At 38.0% G+C, this 27,047-nt stretch overlaps 1 protein-coding gene across 1 annotated transcript in view; it reads left to right on the top strand.

The window, feature by feature from the left end:
* The window catches only part of itga11a (integrin, alpha 11a), a 65,251-nt gene that overhangs the window by 31,670 nt on the left and 6,534 nt on the right, over positions 1 to 27,047 (top strand). Inside the window, exons 5-22 of the mRNA XM_065267718.2 lie at positions 688 to 802; positions 1,147 to 1,274; positions 2,475 to 2,623; positions 3,337 to 3,481; positions 3,810 to 3,975; positions 4,315 to 4,385; positions 7,263 to 7,407; positions 7,642 to 7,790; positions 9,437 to 9,580; positions 11,483 to 11,686; positions 11,773 to 11,903; positions 12,015 to 12,181; positions 14,453 to 14,592; positions 14,789 to 14,899; positions 17,003 to 17,088; positions 17,168 to 17,372; positions 19,831 to 19,929; positions 23,754 to 23,830. Of these exons, the coding sequence (XP_065123790.1) occupies positions 688 to 802; positions 1,147 to 1,274; positions 2,475 to 2,623; positions 3,337 to 3,481; positions 3,810 to 3,975; positions 4,315 to 4,385; positions 7,263 to 7,407; positions 7,642 to 7,790; positions 9,437 to 9,580; positions 11,483 to 11,686; positions 11,773 to 11,903; positions 12,015 to 12,181; positions 14,453 to 14,592; positions 14,789 to 14,899; positions 17,003 to 17,088; positions 17,168 to 17,372; positions 19,831 to 19,929; positions 23,754 to 23,830 (2,432 nt within the window). The remainder of the gene's footprint in view (positions 1 to 687; positions 803 to 1,146; positions 1,275 to 2,474; positions 2,624 to 3,336; positions 3,482 to 3,809; positions 3,976 to 4,314; positions 4,386 to 7,262; positions 7,408 to 7,641; positions 7,791 to 9,436; positions 9,581 to 11,482; positions 11,687 to 11,772; positions 11,904 to 12,014; positions 12,182 to 14,452; positions 14,593 to 14,788; positions 14,900 to 17,002; positions 17,089 to 17,167; positions 17,373 to 19,830; positions 19,930 to 23,753; positions 23,831 to 27,047) is intronic.

Here is a 27,047-nt window from a genome sequence, read left to right as displayed (position 1 = left end):
TCTTAAATTTATTTTAGTCTACGACTAGTCTAATCCCTGTCGGGGAAAATTGCCTCAAAGTGCGTTATTTAAAGTCTATAGACGGTTTCATCGGACGCACGTGCGATGACAAGATTGCGCCTCTGGTCAGAACTTTACTTCGGGTTTCTGTTTGTTTATTGGTCTGACTAGTTGCTAAACTGAACTCTTGAACAAATACCTCATTGAAAATAACCTAGGTAATCTAAATGTTGTTTATTTTGCTTGTTATATAAATAAACTACTTTTAAAGGACTTTATTGTTATTTATTCTTAGCGGAGTTTACCGAAAGTTACGTGTTTTCCACGAAAGCCACTTGTTTATGTTGTTCCTGCTGAAACCGTCTATGCAGTCTTACGTATTAACATCATTTAACACTTTAACATGGATACATTCTATGTGAATTAAGATCTTTAAACATCTTCTGAAAATCTATATAAATTAATATAAAATATAATCTTAATATATGTGACCCTGTTATGAAATGCAGAATAAAGTCTGACCTTACTTATACCTATAGATATCAAGGTTATATTTTTACTGAATGTTCTTTACATTATGTGAAATGATTTTATGTAGAAAACTGTAAATCACAAAAAATGACTGGGTTAAATATCATTATTTCATCCATTAACAGTGTAAATAGTACTCTCTGTGATAATTCACAGGCTTGTGGTCCTCTTTGGTCATACGAATGTGGCAGCTCGTACTACAGCACTGGAATTTGCTCCAGAGTGAATGCCAGCTTCAAATTTTCCCGCACTATCGCCCCTGCCTTCCAAAGTAAGCACAATGCACCTGCACGCTCTGTGTGCTACTTGATTTAACTAGGTCAGACTTTTGTTAGTGACATTTCTTTAATATGTTTCCACTTTCCATCTTAACCAGGGACTTTATTTTTATGCTGAATTTGGCCGTGACTGTTTCTGGATCTGCCTTTGGCAATATAACATGGATTTAATCTTCTTTTATAAAGAAAATGGTCTTGATTGCTCAAAGAAACAAGAGTTCTTTTGTTAAAGAATTACAGGCCTTGTTTTTATCAAAACATCAAAGATTTGCTTTTCAACAGAACAACTTAAAGTCTGTTAGTGGTTTTATCTTTGTCATCTAATCTTCTCTGTCAGGGTGTGAGACATTCATGGACATAGTGATTGTCCTGGATGGATCAAATTCAATCTACCCCTGGAATGAAGTGCAAGACTTCCTAATCAACATCCTACGGAAATTCCACGTCGGACCAGGACAAATTCAGGTATGTTTGACTTTTACAGGTAAAGTTTATGCATATTAGTGTTGGGCGATATGCCCCATTTTGAGATCGTCCTATCGTCAGCCTGTGAGATCGGCGATACACGATAGTATCGGGGGGCGGGGCAGTAGTTTACTCATTTATTTATTTGTTCATTTATGACAAGACTTGATTGGTGGAAAAAAGAACAAGAGCAACACCGTCATGAATGCATCTTTCTTAAAACTAATGCCATTAATCTGAGTGCGTCATTAAAGCCCAGACGCTCTTTGCGTGCCAGAGAGGGAGAACAGGACACGCGCTGGTTTTAACCCTCTGCGCGCTAACAACCTCTCTAGTGCAAGGAAATGTCAGAGATAGGGCTGCTCAATTATGGGAAAAATCATAATCCTGATTTTTAACACGATTACTTAATGACTGTAAAAACATGCACCTGCGCAGACACACGCAGCGCACATAAAAATAATTAAATGCATTTGTTTAGTGCTGTTGCAGAAGGTTACACGTGTCAAGCAGTGGTGCTCTCAGAGGTGCCTTTTTAAACACACTGGTCCAGCGGAACACAATCATATTTTAAACACGAGGGATGTATTGCTAAAACTCCTTGAAAAGCATATCATAAACAGGATTACTATCTGACTTCAAGTTCAGACAGAGCGCAGCTCTGTGCAGCGGGTTATATTTTAAACAAAAGGAATAGTTTGCCTCAGCTCGCATGAAACGCATTAAACCGCACAAATACATAAGGATTACTACTTCAGTTTATGTTTAGACTTCGGACAGATGCGAGAGCGCATGCATGTGAGACAGAGGGAAGCGTAGCTGCTCATCCACGCGCTGGATTTAGGTGCTAGAACGAGTCCGAGACGCGCGCATCGAGTGCATCTGCGTGCAAGAAGGAACTCTCTCTCTACAAGCTCTCCGCGTAAAGTGAAGCACAAACCCTCATGCGAGGAAAAGCATGCAAAACTATGATGATGATGATAATAACAACCATTCGCCAACTATCGTCATGACTATCGCCATGAAAGCCTGCCATTGGCGATATGTCGGACGATCGTCGATACACGATACTATCGTCTATCGGCACAACACTAATGCATATGTCTGATTCTTTTTCCAAAGCAACTTACAGTGCATTATGAAATATACATTTTGTCAGTATTTGTTTCTTGATTACGCATGCGATTGAATACTGTGCAGGTTGGGGTAGTGCAGTATGGAGAAAAGGTGGTAAGTGAGTTTCAGCTGAACGATTATCGCTCTGTGGAGGAGGTGGTAAAAGCCGCCCGTAAGATCGGCCAGCGAGGAGGAGAAGAGACCAACACTGCACTGGGAATCAATGTTGCACGGTATGTTGTGCACATAACACACAAACAGCACCTTAACATTTTAGCACTTTGGCACTAACATAGCAAACCCATGTAATATATTAAATAATCACATATTCAGCTTATTAAGTGTAAAGTATACTTGAGTCTCCTGTGTCTCAGATATTTCTACTAAGACAAAGATGCAGAAATCTCATAAGTGTCTCCATAAGAGTATCAGAAGAGATCTCAACAATGTCACAAACTGAGCTCAAGTCTGCAATCAAACGTCAAGATAAACTTAAAATCTCTCATCAATTAGGGAAACCATGGAAGTGTTTGGTGGCTTTTAAATTCCTCTCTGTTTGGATCCTAAGGAATATATGGGGCTAGGCTAAATGCTAACACATTCACGACGTGCTGTACATAGATTAAGTGGACGCATTGAAAAAGATAGGGATGTATTCATTTGTCTAATTTTAAGTAAGAACATAGTAAAAGATTGAAAAACGGTAGTGTTTTTCTTTAACATATTTTACCAATTGTCTTATTTGTTTCTATTTTATTCCTCCTAAGCAGTTTTAGGAGAAACATCTGAGACTTTAGTTAATACTTAAATGAAACACTCCATCATATCTCCTAAACTATAGAAGAACAATAGAGTTGTCCTCTTGGATCGCATAAGTTTGTCAACAGACCTCAATAACAATGTTTACAGTACAGAACACTTTTACAAATCATTTACCTCTCCACAGCACACAGGCCTTTACTCAGGGGGGCAGAAGAGGAGCGAAAAAGGTCATGATTGTCATCACAGATGGCGAATCACACGACAGCCCTGACCTGCAGCAGGTCATCGAGGACAGCGAGAAGGACGGAATCACCCGATATGCCATCGCTGTACGTCCCGCCTTCTTTCCTCACTGTTCTTTCCCTTCTGCTTTCTTTCTTTGGCAAGTTATTTGGTATTTTCTTTGGTCTGGGCCTTGATCTGATGCCCGGTCTCATGCTGAGATGATGAAGCGACCCATTTTTAAAATGGGCATACTGTACTTACTTGGGCTGGAAATCTTTGAGTTCATATTTAGCTGCTGGCATCAGTAAAACTGGTGACAAGGGCCCAGTCTCTTAAACCTACTTATTGGGATTTACATTTGAGCTTTTGGTTTGCGTGGGCATTCAGAAAAAGTGAATCATATTTGATGATGATGAGATTTTCTCATAACAGGTACTGGGCTACTATAACCGCAGAGGCATCAACCCTGAAGCTTTCCTCAATGAGATCAAGTACATCGCTAGCGACCCAGATGATAAACATTTTTTTAATGTGACAGATGAGGCAGCTTTGAAGGACATCGTGGACGCTCTGGGAGAGAGAATCTTCAGTTTAGAGGGTGGGACGTTTCACCACGGCCGCCTACAAAAGCACCGCACACAGCATTGCACAGTATTTAGAGCCAGAAACCTCAATCTATAAAACGTTTACATCCCTGCCCAGCACTACACTATAAATCTTATTGGACCAAATCTTAAAATTGATACCACATCTGTTTGAAATATACTCTGTGTCATGAGTCATGACTAGCTTTTTTCTAGTAAAATATTAATATTCTGTATTTATTGGAGAGGTTTATTTTTACTATATTTTGTTAGACTCATATATTTGTCATTTTTATTCTCATTCAGTTTTTGGAATATTTTTTAAAGCAAGAATTCATTGTCTGTGTCTTTAGGGACCAGCAAGAATGGGACAGCATTTGGTCTCCAGATGTCTCAGGCTGGCTTTTCCACACATATAGTGGAGGTGAGTCTGGGTGTTTATCAGACTTTAAGTTCTCCGTTTACCCTTTGGTTCCTCAAATCCTCACAGCTTTTTTCAGCAGAAGAAAAAAACAAGTATGGGTAGCCTAGCTGAGATTAGATTAAAACTACTTTGTGTATCAGGCTTTCCAGACTCATAATTGACAATGAATGTTTAGATTTATCTTTGAACTAGAAATTTATTTTTCCCTCTTTCTTGTTTTTGTTCTCTCTTTCCTTTAAAAATGGGTTTTCTTTTCTTATCTTTCTATTTTTGTCCCATACTGTACCTACCTGCTGTTCTGGCAGGCCGTTGTTCACAGTCCATCCAAACGCAGTCCAAACTGTACCTGGTGGCTCTGAATCCATCCATGACTTGTTCCCAGCTGTATCGCTAATCATCTCTGTCCACAATGCGTCCCGACTACTCGGTTTGGTGATGCAACCACTCCAATTTTCCACTCCCTCCACGGCAGGCATGCGCAACCTGCCGTGGGAATTATAAATATATAGACCTTCTTCTTTTTGTGAAGGAAACAAATAGGAAAACTCCAGATGGCCATTGGACTGGAAATCTAATCCCTCAGCCTTCTGAATGCCTGGAACAACATTTGCAACAAAAGCAACTTAGTGTTGAGACGAGACGAGGGATAAGTTGCTGGAAAGAATTCTTCCACTCTAAAAGAGAAAATCATACCCCCAGAAAACAGATGGTTTTCCCGAAAGCGGAACATTTTCAGGTCTAAATCTGAATTTTACACTTTCCCTCATGGTCTTAAATTTATTTTATTTTATATGCTTTAATTCTTAAATTAATCGCTTTGCAATTTGATTTGTTGAGATTTTACGGCTACAGTAGGTACTGCAAAGTTATTGCATGACCAGTGGCGGCCGGTGACTTTTCTTCTGAGGGGCGCAAATTCAAAATGTGTTTGGAGTTGCATGTGTGTTGCTCATCATTTCAAAATATGTGTTCTGTGCGTCATGTGAACCATGTGCATCATGCGTCTTTGTCAAAATACGTGACTGCTGTACATGCGTCGAAATAATTTATGATAAAAGAGAAGCTCGTGTTCACAAAATACTCACAAGACACACCCGCCATTACCACCGCGCTCTCATTTACCCTCCCGCTCACCTGTTGTTTTCTTCACCTTTTCCACACACCCCTTTTCCGTGACTTCCATGTTTTTTCGTTAGGATAAATACTAACATTAGTTTTAATAAAGGAAATTAACTAAGGATTTCGATTTCCTAAAGATTATTAGTTTTAATGAAAATAAGAACAACAGGAAGATTTTATTTTGTACGCACACTTAACCAAACATACAGACCAAACATATTTAACATCCATGCCATGGAAAGAAGTGCAGACTGATTCTCTGACGTTCTAACTTAATAAGGGGAGTCACAGTGTCATAAAAGCATTGATAGAGGAAAGTTCATGGGCGGTTCTGCTCTGAGTTTATCCCCACCTAAACCGATGGGAAAACATCCACGTGATAGTGATTTCAGATAAATTTCAGATGCAATGTGAATCATACAAAAACAGCAACTACCTTGACCCCAACATCACAGGGGCAGAAGCAGGTCATACTGAAATGTTTGAATGAGATTGATGAATTCGTATGAATTAGCCGTCTCGTAAAATAGGTATCTATTGTCATGAGGTTGTGTTGAATGTCCTGTAGCTTACTGGTATAGTGCTGTGCATGTGGAGGTGGGTTTACTAGAAAGAAGGGATAGTGGATTTTTTGCAGTAGTGATGGGGTACAATAGGTACTGGAAATTTTACTTTTATGGGCAAATTCTTTCCAACTATAGAAAACAGAAGCTCTTTGAGAGGATGAGGTCACTTTGTCAATGGTTTACACCAAGCAAATGTGCATTTTGTTCCCTAAAACCTCATGATTACCAGCAGCTTTTTATATACAACTTCTGTTCTCGGTGGGTTGGAAGTTCAGTGAGAATTTTCTGTCTGACCTGGGATGAATTGGACGTTGTTTGTTTATATGTAAGCAACTCCTCAGGAATTTCAGTTCTCTCTAAACATAAACTTCACAAACCATTTCTCTCTCTCTCTCTTATTCAGACTACTGCCTGCATAGATTACAGCAGAATAAACTCGTCAGTGTGGAGATAAATTGTTTATGAGGTTCCCATAAATATGGATTGCAGCACACTCAGATAAACCTCTAGAGGAAATAAAACTGGCTGCATGCTGAAGCAATGTAAGATGGAATGTGAGAATCACTGTGGTATTAATTCCTTAAAATGAGACCTACAAGAGATCAAGAATGTTGCTATGTATAAACATTTGGAAAATCTATAGAGTTCACTTATCATTTTTTATTTGACTAATGTGCCATAATAACATAAACTAGCTACTGCAGATTGTCTTAGCACACCTTAAAAATGTTTTTGGAAGACAGAAGAATAAAAGTTAAATAAAGACATATTTTCTTCCCTTGAAAATTTGTTTCCGAACGTGAAGAGACCCGTAAATGTGCCACACTGAACCGACCCGGACCCATCTATTATTTTGAAAGTTGGACCTGGAACCGACGCGGATCCGTAAATTATTTAAAAGCTGGATCCGAACCTGTCCGGGCAGACACAGACCCGACTGGACCCGATCTTCAAATATTCTTCAGCTAAATGCTATTAATAAGTCAATAAACAAGAAGCGAAAATTAACCTTTTGTCTTACCCATATAGCCTTCTCCCTCCTTGTTCCTCTCTCTTGCCGATTAAAATGCTTAATTCACTCATTATTCCAGCCTAGTTATTCTAGTGTAATGACATAAATGTAATAACTTGTTTCTGTCAATTTTAGTTAGTTTCAATTGTACAGGTTTTATTGTTGATATTTTGTCTACAGGATGGTATTTTAGTGGGAGCTGTGGGTGCTTATGACTGGAATGGAGCTGTGCTGAAGGAAACCCGTCAGGGTAAAGTGGTTCCACCAAAGTCTTCATACGAGCAAGAGTTCCCAGAAGAACTAAAGAACCATGGGGCGTACCTGGGTAAAGAATCCACAACTACAACTTGAGCTGTCATGACTAAACCATGCTGTTAGTGCTAATGATTGGAAATCTCAATAGCATTATTGCTTTTTCTACATAACATTTAAATTAAATAGAAATGTACAATTGTTACAAACACATGGTTGGTACTATTACAGTGTGTTTCAGACTTGCATCTATTTGTTAAGCATCTATTATATACATTTTATTATGTTTTCGGCTTTGGGTCTTTAGGTTACACAATAACCTCTGTGGTGTCAGCTCGCAGCGGTCAGTTGTTTGTAGCAGGAGCTCCACGGTTTAACCACACAGGAAAGGTCATCATCTTCACCCTGAAGAACACAGGAGAGCTCACTATATTACACTCACTAAAGGGGCAGCAGGTAACATACTGCATTTAAACACATTTACTGTAGCACACTGTTTAATGGACACTCATCCATTTTATGCTCTGACTCATTTCTTAGGGTTTATATTATGTTTATATAACACTCAGTTCTGCTTCTAAATGTCGGAGTCACATTCAAAGTCACTGTAAGATGTGACCCTCTCTGTGAAATCGACTATAAAAACAATCTAATTCTGAGATGATGAGTATCAACTTTAATTTCAATCATTGATTTTACATTGATTTCGATCTCTGATTTGGTCTTACTCAGTCAATATAAAAAATAACAAGGTTATTTTTCACAGAAGGTTCTTTACATAAACAGGGATGATATTATGTAAAAAAACAGTAAATCACAAACAATTACTTAAGTTATGGACGTCGGATCCATTATTTGTCACTTTTTAAGACTAATGATATTGGACCCTAGCCTGGGAAAACCCAGACAACTTTCGGCAAATTTAGATTTGCACTGCAAGTAGTCTGGCAAAGAGACCATTCAAGACCATTTCTAATGCTGAGAAATCGCGGCACCAATCAGAAACGTTGGGGCGGGCTTTACACGATGACGGCAGATTATGTACATTACAAAGATGGATGCCGCCGTGGAACATCACTCATTCGAATCAGACGATGGTGTGTGTGCAAAGGCTATCTATTGCTTTTGTGTATGGTATTTGTAGTGAAGTATCCTGTCTCAATGTTTTCTCGCGGATGCGCTGTTGTACGCGGACTGTCCTCACAGTCTCAAATTTTGGGCCGCACGTGGACGGTCGACGGACGGACGCGGAACCTTTTGATGATGAAAATGACGTCATGCGGACGGCACGCGTACATGGACTGCCCTATTATCATTTAGCGTCTCTTCTCAAATTTTTTTTGGGACCCAACCACATTTTTTTGCTTTCGATGTCCATGAGTTGTGTGTTATAGACTGGGTCACAAGTTATTTTGAACAGACACCTGTGACAGAACATTATACATTATATTTGTATTAACTATATTGTTAGCAACTATATGACTTGGAGGGAACATTGTTAATTTACAAAATATTTAAATATTGATGAAAATGTATTTTAGTTAGACATATTGGTATATTTTATTGTAGTGCTTTTGCTTTCATTTTGTATAGGCACTTAGGTCCATTTATTTGGTGGTTTTACTTTGGGAAACAGGTTTTAGGAATGTCATGCTTAAGATCACCCCTCAGTCATACAAAAAGGACGGTAACACACAGCCTCTCGTGGCAACTGTCCTGCTATGCTCATGTAACAGATGCCGTTAACAGTTCAGCAGCAGAGATAAACTGTGTTTTTCTTCTAGTCCTGGTATTCATTTGCAGTGTATGTGTTGTCTAGACTGCAATTCCACACAGCCCATGTGCAACTCATCAGTGTCCTAAAACATGCAAAAAACTAAAACAAATTCTCACAGACAAAACACAAACATTGAGTAATATCATTTTTGTCAAGTAGGTACACAATTACTTGCACCACAATAGAATAGTACAAATAGATCAGAATGACAGAAAGAAAGAAGGGCTTGGGTCACGTTGGTTGGTGGTTTACATAAATGGTTAATTTTAATGACTCTTTATATTCATGTCCTGCTTGTATTTTGTCCATTGATCTGTTTGGACAGATAGGGTCATACTATGGCAGTGAGATTGCTCCAGTTGATCTGGACGATGACGGAGTGACAGATAACCTGCTGGTGGCTGCGCCCATGTTCTTCAGTGGAGGATGGGAAAAGGGCAAAGTTTACATCTACAGAGTGACCGAGCAGGTAGAAACTTTATATCTTCAGCAGATTTTTAAGTTAATTGGCAGTTACTTGTTTGGTTACCTTAACACAATGGATCTTTCCTACAGCTGGTTTCTCTTATTCTTTATGTTCAGAAACTGTTTAGGTACATAAATGCACTTCCTCAATAATGGCCTCACATACATTTTGACAGACCTTTGCCACCTGCTGTACCCTTCATCACAAAGCAGTGAACTCAGAAGGAAAATATTTTCCCCCTTGAAATGTAATTATGTGAAGCTCACAGAGACAGCCGCTCTAATAAATGGAAAAAGCTGAAGCACGTGCAAGGGCAGTTATGTGTTTAAAGCAGACGTCCATCTTTATTCATTTAGGACTTGAGCATTTCCTTAATGCTTTAAACAGGACACCACAATCTGTATTATATCCCTGCGGCATAACACTGGTAACATTAACACTGCTTGCCTTTTTTGCTGATTTTTGTCATTACTGTACGAGTTATCTGCAAACACTTTAACCCAATCTGTTTATATGACAACAGATTGCCGATAATGCTTTACACAGACAAAACAAGAGTTTAGTACATAAAATATGGCTGAGCGTAAGATGCAAATCAATAGTTCATCCATATTTTTTTTACCTTACAACTTTGGCTAATGTCAGCAAAAAATCAGCAACAGAAATTAAGTGTATCGCAATAAACAAACTTGATCAACGTTTGACAACATACAAAGCAGCTTGAAGGGTTTATAGTAGTTTGTAGGACATCTTCTAATGTCTCATTTCATCAACCCTCTTCTTGTCTCTGCTCCTGATCGGATCCTTTGTAATCTAATGCTGTTTTAGGAAGGCTGAAAAAACTACTTATTTCATGTGTCTGTCATGGCCATATATTTCTAAAGAGAGAAAGAGAATTTAGTGGTAGTGTACTTGGCCACCATGAATAATTTTTGCTCCCTTGTAGTATATTTGTGCATGTTGTAATGCTACAGTACAATTAGGATTTAAAATTACAAGTCTTTGTGTAGCATTTCTGTTTTTGCTTTTAGCCTTTAAAATATATTGAAAGAGAAATGATGAGAAATTTAAGAATAACAAACCTAGCTCTATTAAATAGAGGTAACGTTTCCCAGAGTTATATAAACACACGGTGGTTAGTCACAATGGGTCCTGAACCTTTAACGCATTCCTCAAAAGATTATTTCGGGTTTCAGAAATGTAAATGTTTAGTCTTTTTCCATGACCTGTGGATGTTTTCCTACTAAACAACTCGAGAGTTTCAACTTTTTTGTTGGTTTGCAAAAACAAATATAAAAAGAGTCTTTATTAAAGTTTGCATTGAATATCTTTGTCTAACAACAGTATAAACTATCATATAAATACACACAGTATGAAGAAAAAGATTGAATGCAAAACAAGGGATCAGACTGAAGAGCACCTAATGGCGCTAACAAAGCACTCATAGTCACCCACCTCCACCCCCAGCTCCAGCTGCCTAGATCTGTTATGGATTATATTGTGGCTAAATTTGGAGCTGCATCATTTGCATGCTCACAGTGTGTATAAGCAGTAGCAAGTTTTCATATGACAACAGCAACGTATGCAGAGTTTGTTCCTTTAAGATAAAATATATTGGCACTAACATGCTAATATATACCATGTGTGTATAGTGTGTTATTAATACCAACACAACCAACATGTATATGCGCTCAAGACCAAGTTTGTGGGTTCAAGTTCTTTCATTAAATGATTGATGTCTGCATGTTTTATTGTGAAGTTTCCTATCCACTGCCAAACAAACGTGTACAGACATTCAGCTTTTATAGAGCAGCAAGGCATGATCACATCATGCTGTAATTTTATTCTTGTACAGATGCCACAATGTGTTTACCTCATGACTACAATGTCTTATACTCTTGTCAGCCACGTTTTATACTGGAGGGCTCGCTGGAGGTCTTGGATCAGGGTCAGAATGCCCGTTTCGGATCTGCACTAGCCCCTGTGCCCGACCTCAACGGAGATTCATTTAATGACCTGGTGGTGGGAGCACCGCTTGAGGACGACAACAAAGGAGCCATTTATATCTACCACAGCCAACGCAACAGAATACTGAGGAAATACAAACAGGTATTACATCAAAAGCACCCAGATGGTTATTTTAAAGTGTGCTTTAAATATGACAGAAGATATACATTTAAAACTGTATTTGTTAGAGGATTGGAGCAGTTCAGCTGGCTCCTGGTCTGCAGTACTTTGGTCGTAGTATCCATGGGAAGATGGATATGAATGGAGATGATCTGGTGGATCTGGCTGTTGGTTCCCTTGGAGCAGCAGTACTACTTTGGTGGGTGAAAAGCTAAATGTCTCAGGTTCCTATTTTGCTTATCTAAGGTTACTAACGCTAGTTAGTTTCTCATTTATTTCTTCATAAAGTAACTTTATTGTTGTGTCGCAGGTCTCGAAGTGTTGTTCGAATCCATGCCACTGTTCGATTTGAGCCCAGCAAAATCAATATATTCAATAAAGACTGTCGGAGAGGAGGCAAGGATGTGACCTGTATGTCGGCTATTGTATGTCTTAATGTCACAGCCCGGACTCCCATCAGGGCCTCAGAGGAAATAGGTCAGTAAATAAATAGTTTTATAAGAAAGATTTCAGGTATTACTTTCTAAAAAGCAATGTTTTCATGTCTTTTCCATCTTTCTGCTGGTCAAAGATGAAGTTTCATGCCTGTGTAGTCTTGTGCTCATTTACTGTTAGAAATCATTTATCCACTTGTGATGTATATAATGTGGTCTTTGTATAGTGAATCAGATTGTTTCTGTTGGATTGCAGCAGTATTTTGGTCAATGTATTGGTTGGAAAGTAGAACAGACATCACACTTATTGTAGCTTTCCCACAGACACTCTATACTGGAAATATCTCTGGAAAACAGGAGGTTCTGTTGAAACTGGAAGTGCTTTGAAAGCAGCAGTTTCCTCTCATCATAAACACTTGAATATCTCTAGGTTACAGTGTCATTATACTGTAAGGGACTAAACAGCGGACATCTGGAGTTTTTTTTATTTATTCTTTTAACCAGCTGGATACTCACAAGTTCAGTTAAGGTTTTTCTGCTCAGCACGAAGAGGATGTTATTGGTAGTGAAGTGTTCGACACACAGTAATCTCTTGATCCTTGTTGCCTTGTCTTGGAAGGAAAATGACTTTAGCTGCTTTAGCCACACGCTCTGGACATTTACAAGCACAATAGATACATTGTGTGATACAGTAGCTCTGTGTGTAACAACAAAAGAAATATGTCCAGTGTCTATGCTCTGTTTATTGACCTTTGAGTCTTTACATGCAGTTGATGTGAAGTATTTTCAGCATGTGTAGAATTGTTTATTAGGAAACCAAAGAGATTAAAACTTAAAACATCCTTGTCTGTATAAATCCTAAATGGCTAAAGTTACTACAGATGGACAGGTCCCGTATATGTAAGTAAAAGTTTATAGCTAAGTCTCATATAATAAGTGAGTCCCATATAAAAAATCTTTGGCACATTAGATGCTTTACTAAACCAAAAACATTTTTAAGATTATTTTTGTATCTAATCTGTTGTAATACAGTAAGTGTGTTATATGAACAAGAAGCACTGATCTGCCCATTATCGAGTCAGTCTGAGATCACACAAAGAGACAAAACTAACTTGAACAGCCTGATTCCGTTAAAATTGTGGCAACATCCCCAAGATAGAAATATGTACTGATATTTTATACTGACACCAAAACAAAAGATATATATCTATAACACATTTTTTGTGAAGCATGTTCCGAACTAAGTTACTGCTATGCAAAAACAGCAGAAGCAACAAAGTGTGGCTGAGGGTTAACAGATCACTTCTCTCAGGTCTGGTTTAGGGTCTGTAGAAGTCCTCTGTGACCATATATTTGCTTTGAAAGCATGTGTTGGAAGGTCAGGTTGTTATGTATCGTGTGGACTACAGAGTAGTACGAATGTTTTTAATTAACCTTTATCACCCACAACACCTCCATCACTGATGTCAGAGGTGTGAATCAAGGCAATAGAGAATGTCTTCATCTTTATGGTCATCTGGGGACTGTGTGTGTGTGCGTGCGTGCATGCGTGCGTGTGTTTGGGTGTTTTTATGTGTGCACGTGCGTGTGTGTTCTGAATGGCACAGAGGACATTATGCATAGCTTTTTCATGCACTACAGCTCTTTGATTAGTAGGAAGTCCTTATCAATCTAAAATCACTGTGAGTTTTAGTCATTTATACAATTTATTTGAAAAAGCAGCACTCGTCAAACATAATCATGCATTTTCTTTATTACTATGAAGATACCTGGTAAGATTTGTGTAAATGGTTCTTCTTCTGCAGCGCATATTGAGTTTGTGCACGAGAGCGCCCTCTGGCTTTTGGATGTAGCGACATCTCACAGTAGTTCATTGAGAAGCATAGTTTATTGGTATACTTGTTTTTTTTTAGATAAAAATAGGATGATAGTAAAGGGTTTATAGGCTTTTCTCTTTCCATAAAGGAGCTTTAGGAGTTTTACCTCTAATGGATTTTATCTGTGTTTGTAGTCTGCATATGGTACATTTATATTATCACCATAAATCATTCTTGTAAAATTAAATTTTTTTATCAGACTGGATTCTTTGCCAACAAAGCAGTATTTCTGAATGTCCTGAAGCTGGTTGTTATATGGATTGAAGCGAAAAACTTTATGTACATAATGTGCTGAGAGCATATGGTTAATATCATAATATGGTTAATATCATTATTTATTTATTTTGCATAGAAGCTCCTCAAGTAATTGCAAACACTGTTTGTTCACGTAACATTTTTTACTAAGTGTATAATTTTTATTCCCTTAACATTTTTAGCTCTCAACTACAGTGCATCCATTGAAGAGAAGCGGTTCAACCCTCGTGCCGTGTTTGATGACCCAGATCGCCAGCAGCCGCAGAATCTCACACTACTTCCCGGAGAGGAGACATGCGAGCATATTTACTTCCATGTGATGGTCTGTCCTCCTTTTTTTAATTCAGCATGATTATCATTAACATGCTTTCCGTCTCGTATTCTAAAATAATTGTTACCGTGATTGTTTTTATGCTAAAAGTTTCTAGAGCAATCGTGTTGTTGTCCAGTTTACAATTGAACTATTTCTCTAGATTTCTATAAATAAACGATTTCATGGATTTGTTTTGTTGATGTAGGAGACTACAGACTATGCCAGGCCCATCTTATTTTCTGTGGATACTGGGCTTCTGGACCCGGACCAAGGGCCAGCGCTTGATGACAGCTGGCCAACTACAGTGAAAATACAGGTGGGTTTCTGGAAATCAAATAATAAAGCAGCATGAAAGGCACAATGTTATTTTTACGCTAGAGGTTGCTAAACAACAACAATGACGTAGCTTGATGACGCATGTGAAACAGCGAAGAAGTATTGTTAGTTTTAAGTCACGTGACCTACCAGGGGGGTTGGCGGGCAAGAAAGTGGCAGTTTGCACAAGCCGGTCAATTTTCCAATTGTTTTTAGCCACAGATATTTAAATAAACTCTTAACAGAAGAAAAATTAAGTTATGAACAAAAATACAAGTTTGGGGTATTTATGATTATTCACAGCACCCGTTACCATATTTTATAGTCACTAAAAAAAACATCAGATTAATGCCAGACTTCCACTTTGGCTATGTATACATCTATTTCATGGAAAATTCCTTGCCTTATACATGTACTCATACTTATTAAATTATATTAATGAAATGCAATAAAGTTCAGTCTGAGCACAAGTTTACTACTCTTAGTTTAAAAAATTATGTAATAAAAGTGCAAAAGAATTTGCAAACATTGCATTTTCACTCTTTCACATAAATTTAGCATTTTCACATGACAACTTTTTAGCTAACTTTATAAGAAAGCGTAACTAATCACTGTACTTGGTTGCCTCAATGCACGACAACAATCCAGGTAAGAAAATGACGCAAAGATAATGATTTATGACTAAAAATACAATGATTAATATATCCAGTGTTTACGTGAGGTTGCCTTTGATGAAGTGGCCACTTTAAATATGATATTGATGGTTGCCTGCCATTGTTTCCCCTTACTGGGGACAGAGGCACATACGTTTATGTCACAAATTAGTCTTTTTGGGGGGTTTTTGTCTCTGGTGGCATTCTGGAGAAGCATTACCCAAGGATTGTCTCCTCGGCAGTTAGTGCATTTTATTACTCACTTCTTAACCTGCGGTCAATGGCAGATATTACTTTCTTGCCGGCCAGGGGGGCATTTCCCTAAGTGTGTGACAACAAATGAAATTGTTTTATTAACGTAGTTCAGGAGGAACACGTCAAAATAAGCTACTCAAGTATCACCAGCTGTCTACAATCAGTAATCAACATATCTACCCAATAAGCATGAAGGCAAGCCCATATAATCACAGTCAAACTCACCTAAGGATTCTCTACAGTCTTCAGAATCCCTCCACCACCCTGTCTCCTCTCACTCACAAGGATACTCCCTAAACCTGGGGTGGGGGTACTCTGTGTTTGTGCCAATTACAAAAGCTCAGAGCCCGATTTAATCTATCCAACTTTTTTGTAGTGTGAACTGTTGAAAGTTGCAGTCTTCACCTTCAATGTGAATAGGAATCGAACCGACAGGACTCACAAATCCTGTTCATGGTTAATGTTATTGAAATAAAGTTTTTTGAATTATAGTTCATAGTGCAAGACTAAAGTCCCATCTACTTGTATGGGGAAAAACAGATATCTCTAAAGTTACAATTAACCAACATATTTCTGACCAAAAACAACCTGACATTAACTGAGTTATAACTTTTGTTGTTAGGCTCAAATCGCACTTAAAACACCCTTCTCGAGGTTATTTCAGCTACTGCGGTTTTCAAGTGCCTCCGTATAGAGCCCCTCCCCCAGAGAGTCAATTGATGATTGGTTCTTTCAACTGAAAGGTGGGACTTTTAACGCCAAAGCGGTCATATTAAACGGTGCATTGTCTCCTAATCATAGTAATAGGAATACACAGTGTTGTTACAGTATATTCAGAATCTTTGACAACAATCAGTCTGCTGATAATAACCGAACATAACGCCTTTGAGAAGCAACCCTACAGTATGAATCGGGTCGTAACGCTGGTTTAAATGGTGAATTCTCTGAATTCGAAAATTGTTGAAAAACTTTGGGATAATGTAGGTACACATTTAAAAAAACAATAACACTGTGCTAGTGATTTCTAAAAGTTTTAAAGCAAAAATCATACATATTGTGCCTCAAATATACATCATGATTTGTAGTAAGTAACATTACGCTGGGCATTCCAGTGGTTAGAATTGGTATTCTTTAAATTAATTTAGTGATATTTATCAATCATTGTTTGTGACTATAAATTTTTCCTGTTTCTGCAGCTACCTTTTTGGAATGGCTGTGATGAAGATGACCATTGCGTCCCCGACTTGGTCTTGCAATCTCAGACCGATCTTTTACATCAAAAGTAAGATAACAAGCAGATAAAACAAACGCACACACCTACACATACCCACAAACTCAAATTCACTGATGATGATCCACAGGCAGTTCTGTGCGCAGGCGTTTCGTGCAGGTAGTGTGTTGTGTCGGAGCCACAGTTCAGCTGAACCTTCTGAACGCATTGTGGAAGGTTCAAGGAGGAGGATGGTAGTGGATGTACGTCTGGAAAACAGAGGAGAGAATGCTTATGGAGCCAAGCTTAACATCTCTTACACTTCAAACCTACGCTTCTCCAGCCTAATAGTAAAGGTACAACATCACTCTTAAGCTGGGCGTACACGGTGCGAATTCTGACGGTCGGAACGTCGTGAGCTCTCGCACACGACACGAGTGAGTTTATACGAAAATAATTCGGATGCAGTCACACACGACAAGATTTTACTGTACGACTTGACGAATTCTGACGTAAGCATTTTCACACCTGTGAGGATGAAAGGGGTTTCCTTTCGTTGTGGCAGAATGTACAAAAAAATAAAACAAAAAGAATAGGGTTAAGATATTGGCTTAGTATATAAAACAGCCTGGAATTTCTGTTCTTTTGTATTTCTATTTATGCATTCCGAAATTGCAATATAGGTCTAGTTCTGTGGCGGTGAAGGAATTTCTCTGGCAGTGATTGTTCGTGCTAGCACATATGCGGTTTTACCGTCTTAATACATCATGTTTGTAGTGCCAAGTAAATATCTATATTGCTATTATTAATGTTACATATATTGTTGCTTTTTTATAAATATGACCGTTCAAAAAACACATTCAGTGGGCCTATTTATTTATTTGTAAATGCAGAATGAGGAGCAATGAGGTAAAACGCAAGCTAACGTTACACGTCTTTCCCTTTATAATTAAATTATTAAGACAACACATCTATAGCCAAATATAAATTTGTAAAACGAAAATAATTTAATTTAATATAAAGCACATTGTCTGGGCTTGTTATGTGCAAATGTTCGGTCAATGCGGTGTCTTGAAGTAAAAGTGAGACCGCAGCATTTATGCTGTAACTGCACAAAATAAATGCCATACAGAAGGCATTGCATATTAATATAGTGCATTTTCACAGTAGGCCTATATGTAAATTAATACATAGCAATACAAATATAGTATGAAAACAAATTAATCATTATTTAAATAAAGTTTCAGAGATAGCCTACATTTTTAGTCATTTAAATGTTCTCATCATTTCAAAACAAGCTAAGGCTACCATATAACTTACACTGGGCTATATCTTTTGTTCCTTTGGTCGAAAATATGTAAAAGAATATATATGTGGGTAAAAATACCGAACAAGCTCACTTGTTAAAGCAGAAGCTCCATAATAAGATGGGAAACATCGTCTCCGCATATGATCATCATGTTTATGTACTCTCTCAATAAATGCATATCTTAGCCTATTAAACATGGACATTCCGTTGCTTTTTTTCTGTCGCGACAGCCCTTTTAATATCCAATCATTTATGAAACTACAGCAACTTTGGCACAGCTTGGATTACACAAAAATTGCGACATTCTTTGTACATCCTGTACTATTTAAACCAGTGGTCTCTGCACGGAGTCTAATAATTTTTAAATGTATTTATTACATAATTTAGTTGGCTTATTTTATGTTTACATTGTAAATAATGATAAAACATATTAACAAGTAAAGAAAAATCAACAAGTAAAACAAAAAAGTTTTAATATCAAAAAGCCTCGTTTAATGCATTGTGGTAGCACTTATCAGAACAGCGGTATAGCCTAAAACAACTACACTCTCTCCTGTTTCCACAAACATCCAAAGCTGTGACCCGACATCACAAAAACACATATGACAGGTTTTTTTCAGGCAAATAAGCTGATCAAGAGGTCGTCACTGAAAGGACTTGTACATATTTGTCATGATGTCCGGTCACCGGAGTGTGTATGTGCGCGAAACATAGCCAGCTATAGAGTAGTCATCAATATTTGAGGTAGCAGTGCTACATTTGTCTTTCTTCTTCTGCGTTTTGTACATTCTGATTGGTCAACTTCAAGTGCTTTGCCAGATCGTCTCGTACACCCGCACCAACACTACGAATTTATACCGACAGCTCCCGAACTTTTTTGACATGTTTAAAAATTATCGGGAGGTCGTAAGGTGCTCGTAACCTGCTCGGCTCGGCTCGTAATTCCTCTCACACGGTGCGAGCCGCGACCATACGAGCATGAACGATTTTCTCCCGAGGAAAAAAAATCGCATGCGAGCCCCTACGACAGCAAAAATCGCACCGTGTACGCCCGCCTTTAGATAACTTTGAGTTGTTTGTTACATTACAAGCTTTGATTGAGTATGGCACAGTGGCTCAGTGGGTAGCACTGTTGCCTCACACCAAGAAGGTCCCTGGGCCAAGCCACGACTAGGTTAGGTTGTGTGGAGTTTGCCTGTGCTAGCGTAGGTTTGCTCTGGATACTCCATTTTTCTCCCACAAGCCCATACTATACAGTTTAGGTGAAATGTGTATGGATCAACTTTTGTATGGACCGATTCTCACCATATAGCCATGGATGCTGGAATGGTGTTAAGAAAAGATAAACAAACAAACAAACAAACAAACAGTGATTGAACTGATAATTGATAGATAATAGGCTTTTAAATAATGATTGATTTATATTAATGGCTGTGTTGTGGAAACAGTGTTAGTGTATGTTTAAGCCAGCTGACTCCTCCATCTCTTTCTCTGTTTTGCTATAGGATAACTCTGACATACATATAGACTGCCGCAATGAGAAAAGACGACAATTTGAGAAACATTGCAACATCAGTGCACCCTTTATGAGAGCAAAGTCACAGGTAAGTTTTGCAACTGTTTAACAGTTCAGCTATTACATTGCACATCATTACAAATTCACAGCTTTATACATAGTTTATGCCAAGTCAGTTTTGATGTAAATGTGCTGCTGTCACACACTAAATTGCTGATAAAGGGGAAAGAATAATAATTTACAAATCACTGGACTCCATTTACGGTAAACAGAAAAGTGATATATGGTCTTTTCAATCCCTGAATTTTGGTTCTGTGTTATTCACATCTTACATTTTTATGGACGGAAATGGTGGGCATGTGTTTCTCAGGCAGTTGAGCGAGGTCAAATACAGTGGTAATGTAAAAACATAATTTCAGCATAGTACTCAAGTCATATATGCGCTGTTAAATATTCAGAAAGAGTTGCCAATGACCACATATTTTAACAGTGTTTTTACAACCAGCGTAGTTGCAGCATGGTAGTCGTAATGGAAACACATTTTATTGCCATGTTCAGCAATAGTAGACCTTGGGAGATTAAGCCAGGGTCAGTGTTCCCTGCATGTACTTTAAAAAGTATTGCTTACACAAACACATTAAACCACATAGTCCCAAACCCTATAGACTGCTTTAAATTACCCATCTGTGAAATTGTCAAGACCTGTCACTTACCTAGTTTTTTATATGTCTGTGGTCTCCAAATCATAGTGGCCCTGTTTACACCTGGTATTAAGATGCATTTTTTGACCGGATCACAAGTAGATGATGCAGGTGTATAAGGTGTAAAACATTTTAGGCACTTTTCCATTGCATAGTATCCCACTGTTTGGTTTGGGTCAGCTTACTTATGTGAGCTTTTCCACTGTGTGCAGTCTGTAGTACCCAATACTTTTTTAGTACCACCTCGGTCGGGCTTCCAAGCAACTTGAGCTGAAACCAAAATGTGACGCGGAAACACTGTAGATTGCTGATTGGTCTGAGAGAATTGCCACTACCAGCGTCATCGCTATAATGTAAAAGATTAGCTTTAGCTTAGTGCTAGCTTAGTGCTAGCTTGCGCCGTCTTGAGCAAACATGTTGTCATCTGTGCTCTGCTCTAAGTTCCACTTTTAGTGCTGAAAAACATCCACAGGTTGAGAATCAGGAACACCATAACAGTTTTTTTCCAGACTTGCAGTTTGTGGCGACACATTCACGTCGCGCACGTTCTCATATATGCTTAAATTGCAACTTAAATGAGGCTCAGCGTCGACTAACACCACGGGTGTTTGTACAGAAACTGTCATGTGATAAACGCGATGTGCAAACATCTATTTATGGTGGTCAATTATATTTTTGAGGCGGACTGAGAAATAAATAAATGTATGGGAATGTAAAACGATGCTCTCACAAGATGTCATAGCAGTAGACAGCGCAAATATAACGGCACACCTATAATCCCTCCCACTCCGAATTGTTACTTAACTCGATGGAAAAGCTAACCAAGCCAAAGTGAGATGAGCTGACCCAACCTGACCCAAGCCATGGGGTACTGTGAGGGTTTGCAGGACAGATGAACCCAAATGCAGACGATGTCGGGGGAAAACAGAAAAGACTTTTATTTCTACACTTAACAAAACAAAGACCCACGAGGGAGTTCACGACATGAAACATGAAACACTAAACTTTTACAAGATAACAAGACTTGACTGGAACATGTAACATGAGACCTTGACTCTATACAACACAATGATCCTGCCCAGAACTAAAGATACACTGACATTAAATAGAATAAACCAAACAGGATAACGAGCGGGGAACAGGTGATGGGAATAACTAATTAACAATAAGCAGGCGAACAAGGGGGGGCGGGGTCACAGGACAAGACACCGGAGGCACATGCCAAACACAAAAACAAGGCATGAACCTCCACACAAGGCCAGGGACTGCCAGAACTCTGCCACCATGACAAAAGACAAATATAACAAGACCTCAAGGCAGAGTCCTGACAGGTACTATGCAATGGAAAAGCACCATTTGAGCTCATCCACTTTTCACCACATTCAGTAGTCAAAAATGCAATACAGTAGATGGGATTGCTTTTGTTGTGTACTGTAGACGCTTAATGTGTTCTACTGTAATTAACAGCCACAAAAGACGCCTTCTCTTTACATATTGATCTAATGTGTGATGTACCAACCACAATGTTTTTCCTTTGGTCCTGACTTCTTGTGCAAACCCACAGTGTTCAACTCGGTCTTTATGCTTTCATTGATAAAAAGGAAGCGGTTGCTCTCCTCCTTTCATTTTTGTTTCGTTTTGCGTATGTAAGGTCGGTGTTTCTGAGCTTATTTCGTCAATTGCTGTAAAATATGTGAGAAAGCCCTTTTATATACACGTACAAAACGTTTTCCAGCATGTTTCTTAACAACACAATTAGCAGGACTCTGACATAATTTTAGTTCGCGTCAACTCAAACCTGTCATTTTTCCCCCTGGTGTTTTAACGACTCGACCATAGACCATCCCCTCAAAATAATAATCAGGACAGAAACGGTCGAAAGTGAATGTCTCTCTCGTTGAATTGTGACCAAAACGCATCTTAATACCAGTTGTTAATGTGCTTTTGGTGTTGCATTTAATGGTTGATCAACTTCAGACCCACTGTGTTTTTTAAGTTTGCGTTTAATCAAAAATACGAGACAGGAATGTAACAGAAAAACTCCTGCCACTCATTTACTGCATCCTTACAGAGCAAAGTCAATCAATCACACTGCCTGGATTAAACCACAGTTATGTCTCCTGTGTTTGGTACTGCTTTGATCGGGTGAACAGTTTCTCACAAACGTCTGATTCATTGACTTAAAGCCTGGTGGTCGTTGGGGCTACATGCTTGTGGAGAGATTTTATGGGCCGCTTGGGATACTGGTTCAGCTCAGAACAGATTATGATAGGGAGAAAGTGGAATAAAAGAAAGGGATCTCAGGAGGAGAGAACGCTAGAAGGATTTTCCATGCTGCTCTGTGCCACTCCAAATGAGCATGAAGACTTTTGCCCACACAGTTAAAACAATGTCCAAGTGCTTTTATTTCCTCTAAGCTGGAGTGGAACAGTTCAGTTAGAGCAGTACCTCCATAAAAAAAGTATAGTATATTATCTATAAATATGTTGCATCACTATTAAAAAAGCATTTACAGTATATATGGAACACGAGACCTTGTTATGTAACTCTTCTTTTCAAGGATGACTCTTTGTCTTGGAAAATAAGAGTTTGTTCTATTTAGGGTGTATTGGGATAAGAGATATATTTTGTAAAGTAATGTTAGTGAAGCTCACATTTGTGTGGTGAATGTGTGTTCAAGTTTTGTTATGGTCCCTTTTTCATAGGTCCTTAGGGCACAAGCTAAAGTTGGGTTACTGCAGGCTTTACATTTTCTAAATCTTTTGCTAAAACCCTCTGTGTTGGTTTTGGAGGCTTTCAACGAAAGAAAGCTTCTAACATTCAGTGGTCAGTCATTTAAAGGGATAGTTCACCCAAAAAATAAAAATGATGTCATCATTTACTCGCCCTCATGTGGTTTTAAACATGTATGCGTTTATTTATTCTGTTGAACACAGTAGAAGAAATTTTGATAAATGATGGTAAGCACACAGTTGACTGTACCCATTGACTTCCATAGTATTTGTTTTTCCTACTATAGAAGTCAGTGGATAATGCGTGCTTACTTACAATCATTTATCAAAATAGGTTAATTTTTGTGTTCAACAGAAGAAAGAAACTTATACAGGTTTAGAAAAATATGAGGTTGTGTAAATGATGACATAACTTTCCTTTTTTTGGTGAACTATTCTTTTAATATCAAAGTGATTTACATTTCTCTGTCACTAACTAGGTTACATTTCGTTTGGAATTTGAATTCAGTCACTCTGTGCTGCTGGATCACGTACGGCTCATTCTGGAGGTCACCAGGTACCACCACACTGCCAACATTCATCGCAGCTGAAACATATTTGCATATGTGGAAACACTTTACTTGAAGGAGTGTTAAATAGACTGACATGACACCTTCATAATAATGACATGACACGTATCATGAACATGAAGGAGATTTTTTGCATGTTTATAACAACTGTCATTAATTGTCCTTCGTCCAGTTATGTCATTTTTAATCCAAAGAGGACATTTTTTCACAACTTGACATAACCAATACAACATAACTTGTCATAAATCTGTCATAAACATGATATAGCAGAATCATTTTCAAACATAAGAAACTAGCTTTATGGGTAAACATTACATTAAACTGTAATTAAAATATCATGAAGTAATAATACTCTGTCAAAATAGTTTTATAACAGCATCATGAATATTTTTCTTGACCTCAACTACAATGGTACAAATTGAACTTGTCACTAAAATGTCAATAAGTGTTTATACTATGTAAAATTATTTTAAATACTCAGCTCAACATATAGGACTGCACGGTGGCCCGGGGCAAGCGTGAGAGACGTTCCGGCCAGTAAAAAGTATTGTCACTTGCCCGATCGGCCAAGTGCTTCACCCTTAGTTACTAAAATATCTTTTCATCAGTGTATATTATTTAACATCTTGAAAGCAGACATTTACTTGGGTAAAACACGATGCTGTCAGTTTACAGGTAAAGCAGAAAGGTTGGGAGCCTTTTTTCGTTGGAACATGTCTGTTGTATATGTATACAATTATATTTGACTTCTGAATTATTATTTTTAAAAATGTGTTTTTTTTATCGGGGCCAGTGAAAATTTTGGCATGGCAAGTGAAAACCTGAACCAACCGGGCCAGCATAAAAATTTGTTGCGTTGAGCCCTGCCTTAAAGTGCCCATATTTTGACAGCTTTTCCACAAGTTAAATAGGTGTATGAGTTCCATAAAGCATGTTTCAAAAGTTGTTTGCTCGAAATAGCTTGTAGGAAAAGATTGTTACCAATCTCTAATAGCCTCTGTTTCAGGGCAGTTCAGATTGTGCCGTTTTGAGCTAGTCTTACATATTTATGAGCTGCTGCTCCTTTGATCACGCCCCACTACTAACGTCATGTGCGCGTGCATAGTGATATCGTGAGCAGTACAGACCATACTGTGTTATTATTTTATATATTATTATTATTATTATTAACGGTTTATGTTGCCAACAGACAAATCAAGCAGAAAAGTATCACTAATAAGTAACGTTTCACTACAGGAGAAGAAACTCATTACACACAATGATTCCAGAGTAAATTGTGATGTAGGAGTTTCAACAAAAAGCGTTTTCCCTGGACAATACTAACATATTCCAGTTATAAAACATTTTCAAACGCATTATTTTCGCAAATTACTAAAATTAAGACCCAGCGGGGGATGAATACTGCTTGTGGACCGCGTACTAATTGCTAGAAGCTAGCGGGAGGTCCGGACCGTTACAGTTATTAGAGGCTCGGGGGTTAGCCTCGTCAGAAAAGCCGGGGCGGTAAGGCCCGGTCTCGGTTAGTTTGGCAAAACACTTTTAGTTTGGCAAAGCACTATTACTTATTTCTTGTAGAATTGTAAAATAAAGCTGTTAAATATTTTTTTTAACTTTCGAAACCATGCTGCAAACTATCTAGCCTGCAAAAATATCTATATAGCCTAACTTAAACAATTTTAACATCACTATACATTTAAAAGGTATAATTTACGGGATTAGCATCAATGTATGATCTCTGTTTTGAGATATAGATGCTCTAATGGTGTATTTTGTGACCGAAGATGACAACATGCAAAATATAACGTGACTTACCTTTTTTGTTGATACAACGATCGCGAATCGAATCCAGTCTGTTTCAGATGTGTGAATGATCCATGAAAGTCCAATAAAATACATTCAATGACCATTTTTGTCCACAAATGCGTATAATCCCTGAAATATAGATACATAGTGACCGTCTGTTATAGTCTCTGATAGTCTGTTGTTAACATCACATTTCGGTAACACACTGTATATAAGATTACTCCGGGTTCCAATAACCACGCGTTAAAACTTTGCTTTTAAAAGTAGGCGGGAGTATAATCCATAATATCCAGAGCCATATCCATGGCTCTGATAATATTCAAATTGCTGTTATTTCCGTGAGACATGATAACAGCATAGAGGGTGTGACTGCTCTGTGCTCTCTAGCTACCTGGTGGGTGGAGACCTGCGAGTGGGGTGGTGGGCGGGAAAATTCAAACTGAATGTGACGAAACGGTTTGTTACGTCACAACGGAGCTGAGTATTAACTAGCGCAATCTGAGACTCAAGGCAGAGGAGATTCAGAAACCTGTATCTCACTCAAAACAGCATGGATGGATTTTTTTCCAAGTTTGTATGCGTGTGGGAGCATCAGAGACACAAATGAACACCCCAAAACCCAGAAAAAGTGAGTTTTTCATAATATGGGCACTTTAACAAAATGCAACAGACATGTCAAAAGATTATACTTAACTTTATATGCACAATACATAAAAAACTGACAACTAGCAGAACTTGTTCTTCCTCACACATAGGGTTCTGAAATTGAAGAAAAAACTAACAAAACATTCAATTAATTTATTTTAATTAACCGATTTTGCATGATATGTTTTTTTCTGCAAACTACCACTCTAGTTGAGGTCAAGAAAAATATTCATGACGCTGTTATAAAACTATTTGACAAAGAATTAACACTTAATGACATTTTAATGACAAATTCAATTCGTATCACTGGTAAAAAAGTGGTCAGTTATACTTTATTGGTTAATGTCAAGTTGTCATAACAAAGACCTCTCAAACAATGTCATCTTTGCATTAAAAATTACATAACTGAAAATGAAAGTTAATGACTGTTGTCATAAACATGCATAAAATATCCTTCATGTTCATGACACGTGTCATGTCATGATTATGAAGTTTCATGTCAGTCTTATGAACACCCCTTCAAGTAAAGTGTTACTAATATTAAATTTTATAATACTGACTTGCTAATCATATATATTGTAGTTTGTACTTAACAGTAAAAAACTAACTTTACTAAGTGATCAAAATCTCTTTTTTTGTGTTTGGAATGTTATGAAACTAAAATAATGCCTGAATTGGAATGTTAAACTATCCATACACACTGCCAAGTGTCATTGCTCAGTGAGTTACAGGATAAGTGGGATGTTTCTCATGTCT

Source organism: Paramisgurnus dabryanus, chromosome 2 (assembly GCF_030506205.2).
Source record: "Paramisgurnus dabryanus chromosome 2, PD_genome_1.1, whole genome shotgun sequence".
Classification (NCBI taxonomy): domain Eukaryota; kingdom Metazoa; phylum Chordata; class Actinopteri; order Cypriniformes; family Cobitidae; genus Paramisgurnus; species Paramisgurnus dabryanus.
The sequence above is the reverse complement of the archived record's forward strand: the minus strand, read 5'-3'. Positions and strand labels throughout refer to the sequence as shown.